Source organism: Etheostoma cragini, chromosome 20, assembly GCF_013103735.1.
Source record: "Etheostoma cragini isolate CJK2018 chromosome 20, CSU_Ecrag_1.0, whole genome shotgun sequence".
NCBI classification, from domain to species: Eukaryota; Metazoa; Chordata; class Actinopteri; order Perciformes; family Percidae; genus Etheostoma; species Etheostoma cragini.
In genome coordinates, this window is record NC_048426.1 from 16432414 (window position 1) to 16446253 (window position 13840).

General features: G+C 39.1%; 3 protein-coding genes across 7 annotated transcripts in view; 2 read left to right on the forward strand and 1 right to left on the reverse strand.

Moving 5' to 3' along the window:
* Positions 1-2177, forward strand: part of zgc:162989 (uncharacterized protein LOC100037351 homolog) — a 6695-nt gene extending 4518 nt beyond the window's left edge. The window contains exons 2-4 of the mRNA XM_034858394.1: positions 1185-1265; positions 1510-1542; positions 1708-2177. Of these exons, the coding sequence (XP_034714285.1) occupies positions 1185-1265; positions 1510-1542; positions 1708-1776 (183 nt within the window). The 3' untranslated portion in view covers positions 1777-2177. The remainder of the gene's footprint in view (positions 1-1184; positions 1266-1509; positions 1543-1707) is intronic.
* zfyve19 (zinc finger, FYVE domain containing 19) lies at positions 1930-6664 on the reverse strand. 2 transcript variants are annotated; one of them, XR_004654834.1, is made up of 11 exons: positions 6424-6664; positions 6208-6329; positions 6063-6116; positions 5811-5977; positions 5558-5700; positions 5152-5260; positions 4768-4986; positions 4532-4608; positions 4208-4309; positions 3968-4132; positions 1930-3713 (listed from the first exon to the last, which is right to left on the reverse strand). XR_004654834.1 is itself a non-coding variant. In XM_034858393.1 (11 exons), the coding sequence occupies exons 1-11, from the start codon at positions 6475-6477 to the stop codon at positions 3635-3637; spliced, it is 1290 nt and encodes a 429-aa protein (XP_034714284.1). In that variant the 5' UTR covers positions 6478-6664; the 3' UTR covers positions 1930-3634. The 2 variants fall into 2 exon arrangements, 1 of the variants encoding a protein (XP_034714284.1); XM_034858393.1 differs by having other exon boundaries at positions 3968-4121; positions 4198-4309.
* Positions 6665-6666: 2 nt separating this feature from the next.
* bub1bb (BUB1 mitotic checkpoint serine/threonine kinase Bb) lies at positions 6667-10346 on the forward strand. Of its 4 annotated transcripts, none has more exons than XM_034858389.1 (9): positions 6667-6844; positions 7684-7851; positions 7973-8032; positions 8123-8267; positions 8357-8553; positions 8636-8796; positions 8926-9119; positions 9201-9301; positions 9807-10340. In XM_034858389.1, exons 2-9 carry the CDS (start codon positions 7709-7711, stop codon positions 10084-10086), a joined length of 1281 nt encoding a protein of 426 aa, XP_034714280.1. In that variant the 5' UTR covers positions 6667-6844; positions 7684-7708; the 3' UTR covers positions 10087-10340. The 4 variants fall into 4 exon arrangements, with proteins under 4 accessions (XP_034714280.1, XP_034714281.1, XP_034714283.1 ...); XM_034858390.1 differs by having other exon boundaries at positions 6741-6885; positions 9807-10346; XM_034858392.1 differs by having other exon boundaries at positions 6806-6844; positions 7694-7851; positions 9807-10346.
* Positions 10347-13840: the final 3494 nt, after the last annotated feature.

Sequence of the window (13840 nt, forward strand, 5' to 3'; positions counted from 1 at the left end):
TATATGTATAGAATACATTATATACCCACACATATACATGAGCAGTGACTTTTGAACAGGGTAAAAATGAAGAAATCTGGATTATTATATTTAAACCATGTATTTGGACACAACCATCCACAGCCTAACACAGTAGAACTTGAAAATCAAAGCTCACACAGCAAGCCTTCAGCCCTGCATGTGTCATGCAGACCTCAGCAGAAACATACAAGGTCCAAACCAGCATTGTATCAATTAGAGAGGTACACAGGGGATTCTGAAGGTGGGCCCATCTATTCCGCCACTCAGCACTTCCACACTGATTAGCTCTCTCCTCATCCAGAAAGCTGTATGATCCCTATCCTCCACAGCCATAAAAATATATTCTTCTTAAAAAGAGGACCCACTTGTCAAAATTGAGTGTACACCTGCTGACTCATGATGTCTTACGATTCCTCTGGTGAACACAGTTAAAAAGTGAGGATAAGAGCTTGTGACATGAATTGATTACTTTGCTCTATTTGCTTGTATAACTGAAGATTGGCATTATTCTTTCAATGTTAGCTAAGGTTTAGTTAAGGCTAACATTTTAGAAAAAGCTGTTTGAATGGATTTAAGACCTGCAGTTCATATATTAGTTATTGTTACTCTTGGATTTGAAATTTAACTTGCACTGTAAGTAGGACAACCTAGTTGAGATGAATATCTTCTTTCAAGACCATTTAAGATGGAAGTAATCTCTTGGTATTGGCCGAGCTAAATGCTAGCTGGCTAAACCATCCATGAAATCTGATGGGGTCATGTAGCAAGTACAGCCCCCTGGAGCCTTTTTGGTTCTGCCTCAGTGCTTGTCAGCATTGCTTACGTGTGCAACACATCATCAATCATATAACTGTTATGAGAAATTATTATGGAATCAAAGCAGTGTGTATTTTTATTAATACAATACAGCCCACACTATAACTCAGGTGATCGCCTACTGATGAAAGTGCAGTGCCAACTCTTTAAAAAGTATATTTAATAAAGCGTTGATGGCACTGTGCTGCTAAGAAATCCTTGTCATGTTGCATCACATCTTACCCTTTCTTTTCCCACTGAATGACTCGGCTCATTGGTATGGACATTCCTAGGGGAAGGGATAAGTTCAGGCAACAGACAAATAGAGGAATATTGCCTTTAACATTTGTTTATTTTTTCTTTTACAGGAGGAAGAAATTCCAGAGTTAGAGATTGACATAGATGAGCTCCTGGAGCTGACAGATGAAGGGCAGAGAACTCGTCTGCAGGTAAGCTATTACCAAATTGACATGTTTAGTCATTATGTTGCATCACTAGTTAGTTATATATTCAAATACTGCAGTTTTTCAAACAAAGGACAACCCAACATTTCAACACCTTGACACCTAACTATGTGCAATGTGAGGAAATAGCTTAACAAGTACTTGACCTTTGCTGGAATCCAATGTTGCCACTGAAAAAGCAAGGCCCAATGTTGTAAGTGAGCCTTTTTGTGTTTGTTTTCTTTATTAGGAGCTGTTGCAGGAATGTGGAAAGCCAAAAGAGGTGAGGCAAAGAAAAATGCATTTATAAAACTACACACGCATCTAAACATTTCAATGTTCAACAGGGAAAATATATTACTTGTTTACTGTTACTGTTGTCGTGTCTAGTCTGTTAAAGTTACATGCAGAATAAAAAAAAAATCTATTGCCTCCATGTTTCCCATAGGATTTTATCAACGGGCTGCTCTACAGGATAAAGGGTCTACGCAAAATGTCCGGCCCCTTGAAGAAATAATTATAGGTCAAATAAAGAATGGAGACAATGTGGAGCCTCTTATCTTTCCCTCTCCCATGCGTTATCTGTAACATGTCAGTGGGACTCTCTTCCTTCCCTCTGCCACCCCTTTTTGGGTCTTAACACCAGAGCAGACGAGTTTTGAATGGAATGTTTTTTCACTTTAATTTATGGACTGCTATAACATTGTCTTAAACATACCAATAATGCAAATGTGATAAAAGTTGTACCGACTATCACTCAGACGGACTGTTTTTTTTTTTTTTTTGAGGAAGACTGTCACTGTACATTTTCCATTGCCTATTTATGTACATAAATATTTTTGCTCTGATAACAGTGTTGTATGTCAAAATAAAATTGAACATTTTCAATACAAGGCTGTTGATTAATCCTCAAAAAAAGGGTTACATCTGATTTAAAAAAAAGTGAGTGACCAACAGTATCATCAGGTATTATTCATTTCACATTCACAAATAAATATTAACATGTCCATACACCCATCAATTTACAGTACCCGTTAAAACACATATTTGCCTTAAAAGAATGATTATGTACTGCATAGAGAGGTAAGACGTTAATGCTGCATTGGAATGATGTCAGCATATGATTCCCAGAATATAAAGCTTCAGTTTTCTGGCGTTAAATCTTTCAACAGAGGGATGAAAACAAAGGAGACGTTGACATATAAGTCTAGGAGTGAACAAAATGAAATCAGCAGCAGGAAGGTCCATTAAGAATGCATCCATTAACCTCATCCATTTCCTGCCTGTGGTGCGTGTATGACACGACCAGACAAGGCACAACACAGTAACAGCCTCCATACAAACCGTAATGGAGCAAGCCCCCAGAGGAAAGTGTAATTATGGTTTCTCCTCAGCTTGACAGTAATGCACACAGATGAAACTGCACTCTGGCCTACTCTCTGTCATACACAGAGGGTCTTTCAGCTGAGGCCTCCATCATAATCATTTTCTCGGTTCGCCCCACACTTCCACTCTTGCTTCTCTGACACAGAGGCCATCAATACCGTAAGACTGCACTTTTGACAAGGCCAGCCAGCCAGTCAATGTTTGTCAAGTGATGATATTAGTGATCGAAAAAAAGAGGCTTTAGTGTTATAAATATGACATAGAACTTTTGCTTCCTTCATAATGCAATTACACATAAGGGCAAGAAAGGCAACACTCATGTCAAACGATTACAAGAGTGACTGCGGAGGCTGCCAAAAGAAAACAAAGCCCTCGGTAATCCTTTTATACTGACTCCTCTGTACTTTTTCAGTCCAGAGCTGACAGTGGTCTAGGTTTGCACATCATCCCAGATGAACTCGTGGTGTGGCTGCTTTCTGTATGTGCTGTCTTTCTTTTATAAATAATCAAATGGTGACAAATGCAAGTGACATAAGAAACACTTCAAGCTTCTTATTCAGCTGGACATTTTGAAATGTTTTAATGTGCAGAAGCTGTGCAGTTTGCTAAAATGCCGCAGAAGAAATAGCAGCTATGTTTTTCATATTATACCTTTTGTACTACAATAAAGTACGCGTCTATTTCTAGGCTTTGCCCAACATGTTACCCATTGTTTTTGATTTGTTGAGTTCATTTAGATCACTGTTAGCTATTACAGAAAGAAGATGCTGCTCTTCTTGTGTCTACACAGTAGCATGAATATAGCCCCTTTGGACATATTAGATAAATGACGGTTAAATTCTGGCTTGTTTGAAATATTAATAGGTAGTGTTTTAATCTTATGTGACACTTACATTTATTAACAATAATAGGTCACTTTAAGTCCTAAGCACGAGTCAAACTGTGATAACTGACCAGAGCCTGATAGCACCGACAGCCCAGTCTCACCATCATGTCTTCCTCTTCTTCTTTGGTGCAGTGTAGTTGGTGGTGCGATGCTCCTTCCTGTCATATTTATCATGGCCTTCCCTGGGGGGAGGGGGGTGGCGGGGATTAATGGAGAGTGGATTGATAATTCATCACAATAAATACTTTATATTCATGCTGCTTAACAGTATGGCACCCGCCTGGCTACAATCTATCTGGGTCATGGTATGCATTCCAAATGACAGCCATCTTTCTTGGGTATCAGAGCAAAGAGTTCAATGCAAAGCTTGACAGTGAGGCTAAAACTAGAATTTGTATTGCACTTAATACTTATTAATAAATGTATGTGAAGCTACCTGAAGCAGCGGTTGCAGTATAGGTCTCCATCACAGGTGTGACAGCGAATCGTGGCGTCATGGTTACAGATGCAGCACCATGGAAGCTCCTCCTCATCACTGTCTGATGGCTGATGTGCAACAGCAGCTGGTGAAATCCTACTCTTGGATGTTGAATCATCGGGTCAACAAGAGATTAAACGTTATTCTCTTTAATATGTGAAAACGTTCTGAATTAGTATTTCGGTTGTGGTTTAGTACCGGATTTTTGGAAGTTGTTTTCTTTTCTACATTCTTTGGTCCACTGTGTTCTAAACGTATGTTGTAGCCACTGGCCTCATCCAATGCAGCTTCTTCCGAGAGCTGGAACCAAAATATAGAAATATATGAATTTTAAAACAATTCACATTACAAATGACTAAAATGGCAAAATAGCAGCCCCTTGTGGCCATACAAATTGGTCTAGATCAGTTCACAATCATCTTTTAAGGGTGTGATATGCACTTAGTAGCAACAGGTTTATCACGTAACATGTGATATAATTTATAGGACAGTATGAATATTATTTTTCCTTAGATCTCCCACCTGTTTTAACACTCTCTTCACAGCTTCTTCTTCAGTTTCCTCCTCACTGTCAGGGTGCTGAAAGTCCTCCATAGTTACTAGAAGTGACATGACAAATACAACAATGAATTCACAATTTGGCCCCAATGTTTACAGTTAGAGCTCTAGTCAGTATTTCCTGACCTACTGGTGTGAAAGTAAGGACAACAAATAAGGTTAACAAAAGTGGTACATCAAGATCTTTATGTGTGACGCACCTTTGTCGGGGTCCTTCCCCTTCAGTATTGCCATCCTCTTGGCCATGTGGAGGATCTGATCCTGGGAATGGCGCTCCTTCCTCAGCTCCTCCATGGCCTCCTCCAGGACACGGGCCTTCTCAGTCTCCAGCTGCTTGTCCACCTCCTGGTTCTCCTCCAAATTCTCATCCAATGTTCCCCCCTCCCCCTTGTTGAGATCATTCATGCGGCCATCTTCACCTGCAGAGGGAACAATGGCTTTGAGCATGTTTATTGCTGATGTCAGCTTTTGGTGTCAGAACACAGCCGGGATATAATTATTATGACTGTGTAAGAACATGATATGACTGCATCATTAATAATTAGTAATTGAATGGGGTGGAAATCAATAAGACAACTCATTACTGCATTCAGGATTTGATTGCTGGTCATCTATGGCAACTTCCTCTGTCATCTGAGTAATCAGATCATTGGCTTGTTCAGTCTGAGTCCTGTTATCTGGAGGCTGGTGCACCTGTACAGATGTACACACAAGTATGCATACTGGTAAGCAATTACAACAAACTACTTAGCATGCAGGTCCTTCTAAATAGATATAAAGCCTCTTAGGCAAGTAAGTAAGCAAAATGTATTTATAAAGTGCTTAACAAAGATTTAAAAAAGTGCTTTACATAAAACATACAAGCCCATACATGGAAGTATTTTTATTTAAACAATACAGAATTAAAATGATACTTTCTTTAATAATTAAAGCTGTCCTATATTGTAAGGCCCAATATGTTAGAAACAAGTGGGAACAGGTTTAGCTCACGGGTAGAGGAGCTTGGGATGGTGGAGTCTGACCCCGTAGAACTGCCAGGCGCTCCTCTATCTCTCCTGCAGAAGGCAAAGGCCGGCTGGGAGTCTTCAGAGCAGCAAGGCGAGACTCAAGTTCTTTCTCAGAGGGGATAGACTCTGAAGAAGTAAGAAAAAGCTTACAATTGCTTTTGCCAAAAGAAAAGATAATATTACTATATGCGTCCAATTCAATCAAATGGTTAATGCTAAAAATCGAATTTCATTACTTGGCGCAGTGTCCTCTTTCAGCTTTTGAAGTCTTTCAGCAATAGCCTGATCTTCCTTACTCAGGCCTTTGGCTGGTAGATGGCCTGCTTTACTGTTACTATTGCCCCTTTGCACGAGAGGCTGTGTTGACTGTCCCTGCTGTTTGGCCTCAAGTGCAGCAACTCGTCTGTAAAAGAAACACTCATTTTAGAAAATCACGAAACTGCTATTGAAGTGTCCTCTATTCAAATTCAACCATATAGGCTACTGACTTTTTGTAATTTTCAGGAGGAGACCATTTTGCAGCACTGTTGGAAGATTCTCCACTAAAAATGAAGAAAGGTAGACGAGCAACAATGCTTATTAATACTAATTAATAATCCCGTTTGGTGTGCCTTAGCATGGTTTGACCTTTACCTTGTCAGATTACCATGGCACTGTTTGCAGACCTTCTGCTGGGTGTTGCCACAGCGAGGCACCAAAGCACTGAAAGTCAAACAGCTGGAGCAGAAGGAGCGGCCGCAGCTTTTACAGCCCAGCTGTGAGAATAACACACCGTACATTACATGGTTTGCTTTTCCTAAAACGTTTAATATGTATAACTATGTGATTAAAGAATCAGGAAGTACTTACCTCCTTCTTGAAGAGACTGAACTTTGATGCACAACAATAACAACGGTTGTCCATACCGACACGTGTAGAGTCATGAGACAATATACAAGTTGACTGATATTGATCTAGCTGGTAAAATTATGAAGAAAACGAACTCTATTAACAATAATTTTGCAGCTAGCTACCTATTTAACCACCTTACAACGTTGCTATAATCACAACAGGAACCATTCCGGAAGATAAGATGTGACGTTAATTTACGTTTTCCTGTTTCTGGTTCCTCCAATCAGCTTTCTCCAAATTCTCTCGCGGTCCTTGTTCAAAACACAGAACCGACCGCTGAACAGCGTTCTTGTGACGACCCAGAGCCATAGAGATACGACCGACTGTGTAACGTGCTAGCTGTAACAATTTGGAGAAGAGACGAAGGAGGCTTGTGAGCGTATGAGAAACCACACTTTGTAGATCACCTGTTTCGTTTTTATATGTGACTGGTAAATATTGCCAACATTGCAGACAGAAAACGATCGAGCTAACGCTAAATTTAGCTAGCTAGCTTGTTGGCCCGCACGTCACGCATTAACTACCTATCTAGCTAGCGATAGCTAAACTTACTTTACTCATGTTAGCTAGCTAGTTAGTCGATAAGACAATGGAAACATCACAGGTGTCCTTCAGACGTGGATGTAAGAGGATAGCTACAAGTAGCTAGTTATGTGTTGCTGTCAAATATTGTGTTGCATAAGATGATCATATTTTATTAACGCCTGAAACGTTGATTGTTAAGTCATATTCAAAACATTAGCGATAGGATGACGTTGCTAGGGTCATAGTCCGTTGTCGTTTTTTGATAAGCCCAAATTGCTGATCATAATTATTATAATATTGAGTGTAATAAACTATAATATTTATATGGTGCAGTTTAGACATTAACATGTATAATGAGTTTTTTTTTACATCTGCTACAATGCTCTGAGAAGTTAAAAACAGGATTAACATACAAGGTAAATTGCCAAAAAGAAAAGCTGCAAATATTCACATGGGAGAGGATAGCCTTGATAAATGGCTTAAATTGTTAATCTTTTATCAAAATTCGAAGTCAGAGAAAATAAGGCTACGCAAATTATATTCAGTGAAGAAAATCATTAGAGCACTTAACAAAAATGAATTTTATGCATTGTGTGTGTGTGTGTGTGTGTGTGTGTGTGTGTGTGTGTGTGTGTGTGTGTGTGTGTGTGTGTGTGTGTGTGTGTGTGTGTGTATATATCGCCAGACAGCCAGCCAGCCAGTTGTTTTAACTTCTATAATGGCAGAAGGAGGAGATGTTGAATGGGAGCTAAGCAAAGAAAACATCCAACCATTGCGACGGGGCAGAGCCATATCAGCATTACATGAGGCGCTCAGTCTACAACAGGATGGACTCAGCTCTGCCATCAACCAGCAGAGACAGTATGGATGATCTTTAAAACATTGTTCCCAGATTGGGGGACAGTAATTTCTGTAAAATGCTTCTTCTTTTTCAGCAGTTTTTATATGATGACAGAGGTTCTGTGGATATTTGTTTTTCTAGGGCCTTTGAGTCTGAACTGCGAATGTTTGAGGGAGATGATCCACTTGATGTTTGGGATCGGTAAGTCAAATATGTAAACAATAGTGCATTTATATGTGCTGCTCTTAAATCTTAGAACATCTAATCATCGTGGGGTTCTGTCTTTTAAAGGTATATTAAGTGGACAGAACAAACCTTCCCTCAGGGAGGAAAAGAGAGCAACCTTGCCACGCTGTTGGAACGAGCTGTGACCAGATTCACAGAAGAAAAGAAATACCATGATGACCCTCGCTATGTTGAACTCTGGATCAAATTTGTACGTGTATTATTTTAACCTCGGTCTATGTTTGATAACCAATGCAGCAGTAATAACTTTTGCCATACATGTGAATTGCATATCTTTAGGCGGAAATCTGCCCGGAGCCCTTGGACATTTTCAGGTATATGCAAGCACAGGGAATTGGAGTGACACTGGCATCCCTCTACATCGCTTGGTCTGGAGAATATGAGAATCAGGGCAACTGTCGCAAAGCAGACCTGGTCTACCAGGAAGGATTCAAGAAGTGTGCGGAGCCGCATGATAAGCTCCTACAGTTTCACAAGTATGGATTTATCCAGTAAAGTCTGAGATATAGTTTGAAAATGCAAAATATTGATAATCCCAATTTTTCGTATTATTTGTAGGGCTTTGCAGGCACGTGTGTCCCGACAGGTGATGATGAATGTGGAGGACGATAGTGATGATGAGCGCAAACAACCCGAGAGAGTTTCACTAGCTGAGCTCAAACACAGAGGGAAGAAAAAGGCCATCGCCCCCATCAACAGAACTGGGTCTGCAATCAGAAGTAAGTTTAGGAATATGCAAATAACATCTGTTGGGGATTTTTAAACTGATAATACCATCCATCATATTACTATCCATCACCTTTTAAATATCAGCATTATCATTAAAAAAACGGTGTTCAATTGAACAGGTATTTCTAGAGGCATGCAGTCACACGGCGCCCCTGTCCTGGCCAGTGCCTCAAACAGTCGGTTGGTGGTTTTTGATGAGAACAAGACTCAAAGTGCTGGCCCTTCAGAGCCTAAGTTAGAGGCGTGGGCAGCCCCTCCCACTTCCAGGGCAAAGGAGAACGAGCGGAATCCTGAAAAATGGTGTGATGTCAAGGTATGAGACGAGGAGGTGTCGTCTTAGTTGATCTAAATGTGTGGAGTGTAACCCAGTGATGACAATGTGTATGTACTACAGGTGCCCCAGAAGTCCAAATATGGACGCACTGTTATGGCGCCACCGCCTCCCAAACCCACCTTCCAACCATTTGTCGAGGAGTCAGACCAGCCTCCAACAATGTGAGAGACAAGACAAAACTCTAACTTTTCTCTACAGTTTGGATCTGTTGCTTTAATTTGCTGAATTTTCTTTTCTTTTTTTACATTTATTTTTATTTTACATCACACGTTCAGGTTCATGAAATAGGAAGCAAGGTATTCCTAAAATTGATGATTTTCACTGAAATAAATGCTTCACCAGTTTGGATAATTAAGTATAGCGCTTCCTGTTGAAGCCTCTCAATTGTGACAACTTTGTTTTTTTCAGTTTTGTATCATTGCAAGTTAATTAAAAACCATGTTTTACAGGAAGATGTTCAGAAAAAAACTCACATTATGGCTTGTGACCTTTGGGCAGTAATTAGTTTTGGTATTTTTTAATTGACACTTCATTGAAAGAATATTACATATTATAACAATTATATTAGAATACATTCAATACAAATGTAAGTTGAAGCACTATTCATGAATTATTTCCAAGTTCAGTTTGTGATCTACATTTTGCATCTCCCTTCTACCCCCACAGGACTCCTTGTAAAATCAACCCAGCAGTGAACACCGTTTTATCAGCACGCAAGCCCCGCAAAGAGGAAACTCCTCTAAAGAGACTCCAGGAGCACCATCAGCAACAGAAGGAAGCAGAATCAGGAAAACTACAGGAGCAGAGCATGTACTGCAAAGAGCTGCTGCTCAGTGGCGCCACTGAGTTTTGCTTTGAGGAACTGCGTGCTGAACGCTACTTAAAAAAGGTGACACCAGAGGTCGAAGGTCAAAAGGATCAAGCTTGCGCCAGTGCTTCAAACTAATGCTTCTAAAAGTTGACAATATCTTCCTTTTTCTTGTTAAGAATTTTTGCCTTCACTTAGACGTTTATCTGCAAGTATCATGTAGTTAATGACTGTATTGTTTGTTATCCTGCTGTAAATATTTCTTTTTTCCCACTTACTCACAAAGGTAAAAAGACAAATGCTTTGAACTAAATACAAAGTATTTTAGTTATTTGGTTCATAATTATACAGTCGGGGGGACAAATAACCTATACAATGTAATTTAATCCAGTGCAAAATAAAACTGACCATAGCATGGAACATTTACACAATTTCAACAAACAAATGAAAATAACAGTTTTTCAAAGGCTACAGGATTGTGTTTATTATGTCTACTCCTTGTAAATACTAAACACGTTTGTTCACCGCAGCTTGAATCTGCTGCAGATATACAGTATACTACTTTCCTGCTTATCTTTTTTTTTTTTTTAGTCCATTGTTCTTAAGAGCAGTGTGGTTTATATGTGTGCTGCCTTTTCAAGTTGATTTGTCTTGTTTAGTACTTTCTTGAGCAGACAATTCAAACATTGTCAAAAGAGGGCTTCAGTGAGGTGATTTAAGTGGGTTTAATGTCTGAGTGAAATGTCCCTTCTAGGCATTGGTGTTCAATAAACTGCTGAAATTGTTGGTTTAGTTGTTTTTCTGACAGAGGGGTTGTAGTAATGCACGGTCAGCAAGAGGCATTTGAGGGAAATTATTAATTGAATTCTGGTAATGTTATTTGGATTACTAATAGAGCTCACGAACAATTTAGCGCCGAGTGTAATCTGTCGCTACGGTTTGAAGACTCAACATTGCCTGGCATAAATAAAAACAATCTGCAATAAATACATATAGTTTTTGGTGATTATTCTAATGAAGTGACTCAATTTTACTTTCTCACTGCAGGTCTATTTTTAGGAATTCCAAAACGGCATCAGACTTTTATGAGCAGATCATGCTTTCAGCTAGTCAAATGTTAATCATTGTCCAGGAGAGGTTACCCAGAAGCCCGCTGATTAAAGTGGTGGGAGTAAATCTATTCTACTGTTATGATGGAATCTACTTCACAAGTAGGCAGCTCACAGGGCAGAGTTTGATGAATGGCTGGAAGTTAGGTGGTTGGTTCATTAGCAAGTGAAATCCACCATTTGCAGTTGTGGCAGAGCAGGCCTTGGTTATCTTCACTACCCTGATGTACTATGGAGTGTGGCTGCTTTTACATGCTCATGGACCACTGGAGGAACAGACTTTAATCTCGTTTTTGGAAATGTGACACTGTCAGCCAAGATCCTTTCAGCTGGTGAGTTCCCAAACTGTCTACTTTAAATTTTGGCTTAGCACTGAGTGCAGCTGAAATTCAGTGATAAATGATAGGCAACATGAAGCACTCCCATCATAACACAGCATAATGCATCCTCTATGGCTCTCTGTTTGGCAGGACTTATTAAAAGCTCATCCCATGAAAGCATGCAGCCAGTGACTCCAATAGTGTCTCAGACAGAAAATCCATAGCTCTCCCTTACTGCAGTGGACGGATGGTACAAGCAAGCTACCTTTTCTTAATTTGCTTTGGATCGGGACCTCGGAGAAGGGCTTTTGTTCAGCACTGTTAATTTGAGGGACAAGAATGCTCAGGCTTTGTATGAGCCATGTTTTACAGTCAGAGCTCTTATTTGTTGTCTTTACATGCACATGCAGTTGTCTCAAGCCTCTACAGAAGCTCACCTAGACAAAAAAAAAAACCTAGTAAATCTTGAGAACAATTTGTTAAAGAAAAAAGCATGGAAGCCCATGCAAGCCAGAAAAAGAAAAAAATGCTTAAAATTTTAATCACAGTAGCTCACATTTAACTAAATATTCCACAATACTTACCTGCTATATCATAATTTCGACTTGGGAAATTAAAAATATGACTTTACTCATAATTGTGACTTTTTTGTGTCACAATTGAGCATTTTTGTTTTTTTATAACTGATTTATCATCTACTTAATAAGATAGGAAAATAAAACTGGTTAAATTAGTAAAGGGCTTTTTTGAATACAATTTTACAGTTATTAAATCTGATTCTGTAATATATAATTGCATATGTGACACTATTGGTTAGCACTATTAATCTATCATGTAGTTGCCTCACTTACAGAATTAAAATGAATTTACAGGTCATCTGGAAATGTCAATAGATTTTGACAAGAAATCACATTTGCTTTAGCTGTATAGGCTGAACCCTTATAACCCCATGGTGTAATCCTTACAGATTCATCCTAAACAACAGAATGAATTGAAATGCAAACAATTAAGGCAGTATCACTTATCTGGACCCTGGGCTTTCATTTTAATGACAGTGGCTTAAGACTGCTCACTGTAAGCCCTTTTTTACATTACAAGCTGTTTCCACTATTTATCCAAATGGGGGGTAAATGTATTTAGGAGATGCTTTAAAAGGTCTTAAAGTCTGAAAGTGAAGCAGACAAATTTACATTTAAATAAACTAAGTCCCCTTTTAGTTTGAATCTAACAGACATCTTAGTTACCATTATAATGTCTCTCCATAGAAACATCCTTTCAACAAAAAAAAAAAGAATCCTGTCATTACAAAGACAATTTTTGTTTTGTTTTTCAAGGCCGATACCAACCATTACCGTAAGGAAAACCGATTTTTGGAACCGATATGCATTGACAGTGAATATGTAAATAAGATTTTGTAATGTTACATACTCCAGCACAAAACATTGTTTAAATACTCTCAGCAATTATTTAATAAATTCGGAAAATTCATCACAATTCACTGTAAAAGAGTCAGATAGTGTAATGGGTGGCACATTAGTGAAACCGAAGCAGAGGGACAGAGCTGTAGCCCAGCCAAAGTAGCTCGCTGTTTAATTGATTTACTATATTGGTTATTAGGCAAATAAAATATGAATACAGATCATCTGCAAACTGCAAAAGACGGCCCAATTATCGGCTAGAGGGACAGAAATGTGTTCTTATGTTTTCGCATAATTTATCCATGAGTCATATATTTGTATATAGCATTTGCTGTATTTGTTGAAAGATATGGTCAAGTTGAGTAAACGCTATCATGAAAGCAGAGAGAAGTTTGTCGTTAATTAACCCTTAACCGCTTAAGTTTACTTCATACGTGATATGAGTGTGGGTACATAAAAGGCTCATTAGACAGCCTGAGCAAACGGGCCTTTTTTGTGACAACTGCCATTTTTTGCATATAAGAGACCTATGACATGGCCCTTTTATTGCTGTTCGCAGCTCTGAAGTCAAAAGAAAATCAGGAAAATAAGTCATGCGAGGCTGTAAAATATGGCCAAGCCAATAAATATCTGTGACAATAGTGCTGACATGTAAGAGTAAAAGAATGGGAGGGGTTGTGTCTGCTACACCCCCAACAGGCAAATCTGTCATTGTTATGCGGATTGGTTCAGTGGAGCCTTTTTGATGTGTAAGGAGGAACATCATCATTTAAGCTTGTTATAGTGCCTTTGCAAGCGTCTCATCATATCAAAATGCCATGTATAACATGTATGCACTGAATCTGGCTCACTCTGCTGTGAGCAATTTCTGCACGACTTGACCCTAATACATTTTCCTGCTTTGTGTCTGGTCTTAGCTGCTGTATAAATTATTCAGGAAATGATTGTGGTGGAAAGAGAGGGGAATGCTTCAGTCAAATAATGAGGATGCTTAACTGGGGCAGTGTTGTAACTTCAGTTTCCTTTCTACTTTCAAGAAGTCACA

Coding starts and splice junctions, on each gene's coding strand:
- bub1bb (XM_034858389.1), top strand. CDS start 7,709: ATGGCAGAAGGAGGAGATGTTGAATGGGAGCTAAGCAAAGAAAACATC. Junction 8,554..8,635: donor AAGCTCCTACAGTTTCACAA/GTATGGATTTAT, acceptor TATTATTTGTAG/GGCTTTGCAGGCACGTGTGT. Junction 8,797..8,925: donor AACTGGGTCTGCAATCAGAA/GTAAGTTTAGGA, acceptor TCAATTGAACAG/GTATTTCTAGAGGCATGCAG.
- zfyve19 (XM_034858393.1), bottom strand. CDS start 6,477: ATGGACAACCGTTGTTATTGTTGTGCATCAAAGTTCAGTCTCTTCAAG. Junction 6,330..6,423: donor TCAGTCTCTTCAAGAAGGAG/GTAAGTACTTCC, acceptor TTATTCTCACAG/CTGGGCTGTAAAAGCTGCGG. Junction 4,987..5,151: donor GCAATCAAATCCTGAATGCA/GTAATGAGTTGT, acceptor TTCCCTCTGCAG/GTGAAGATGGCCGCATGAAT.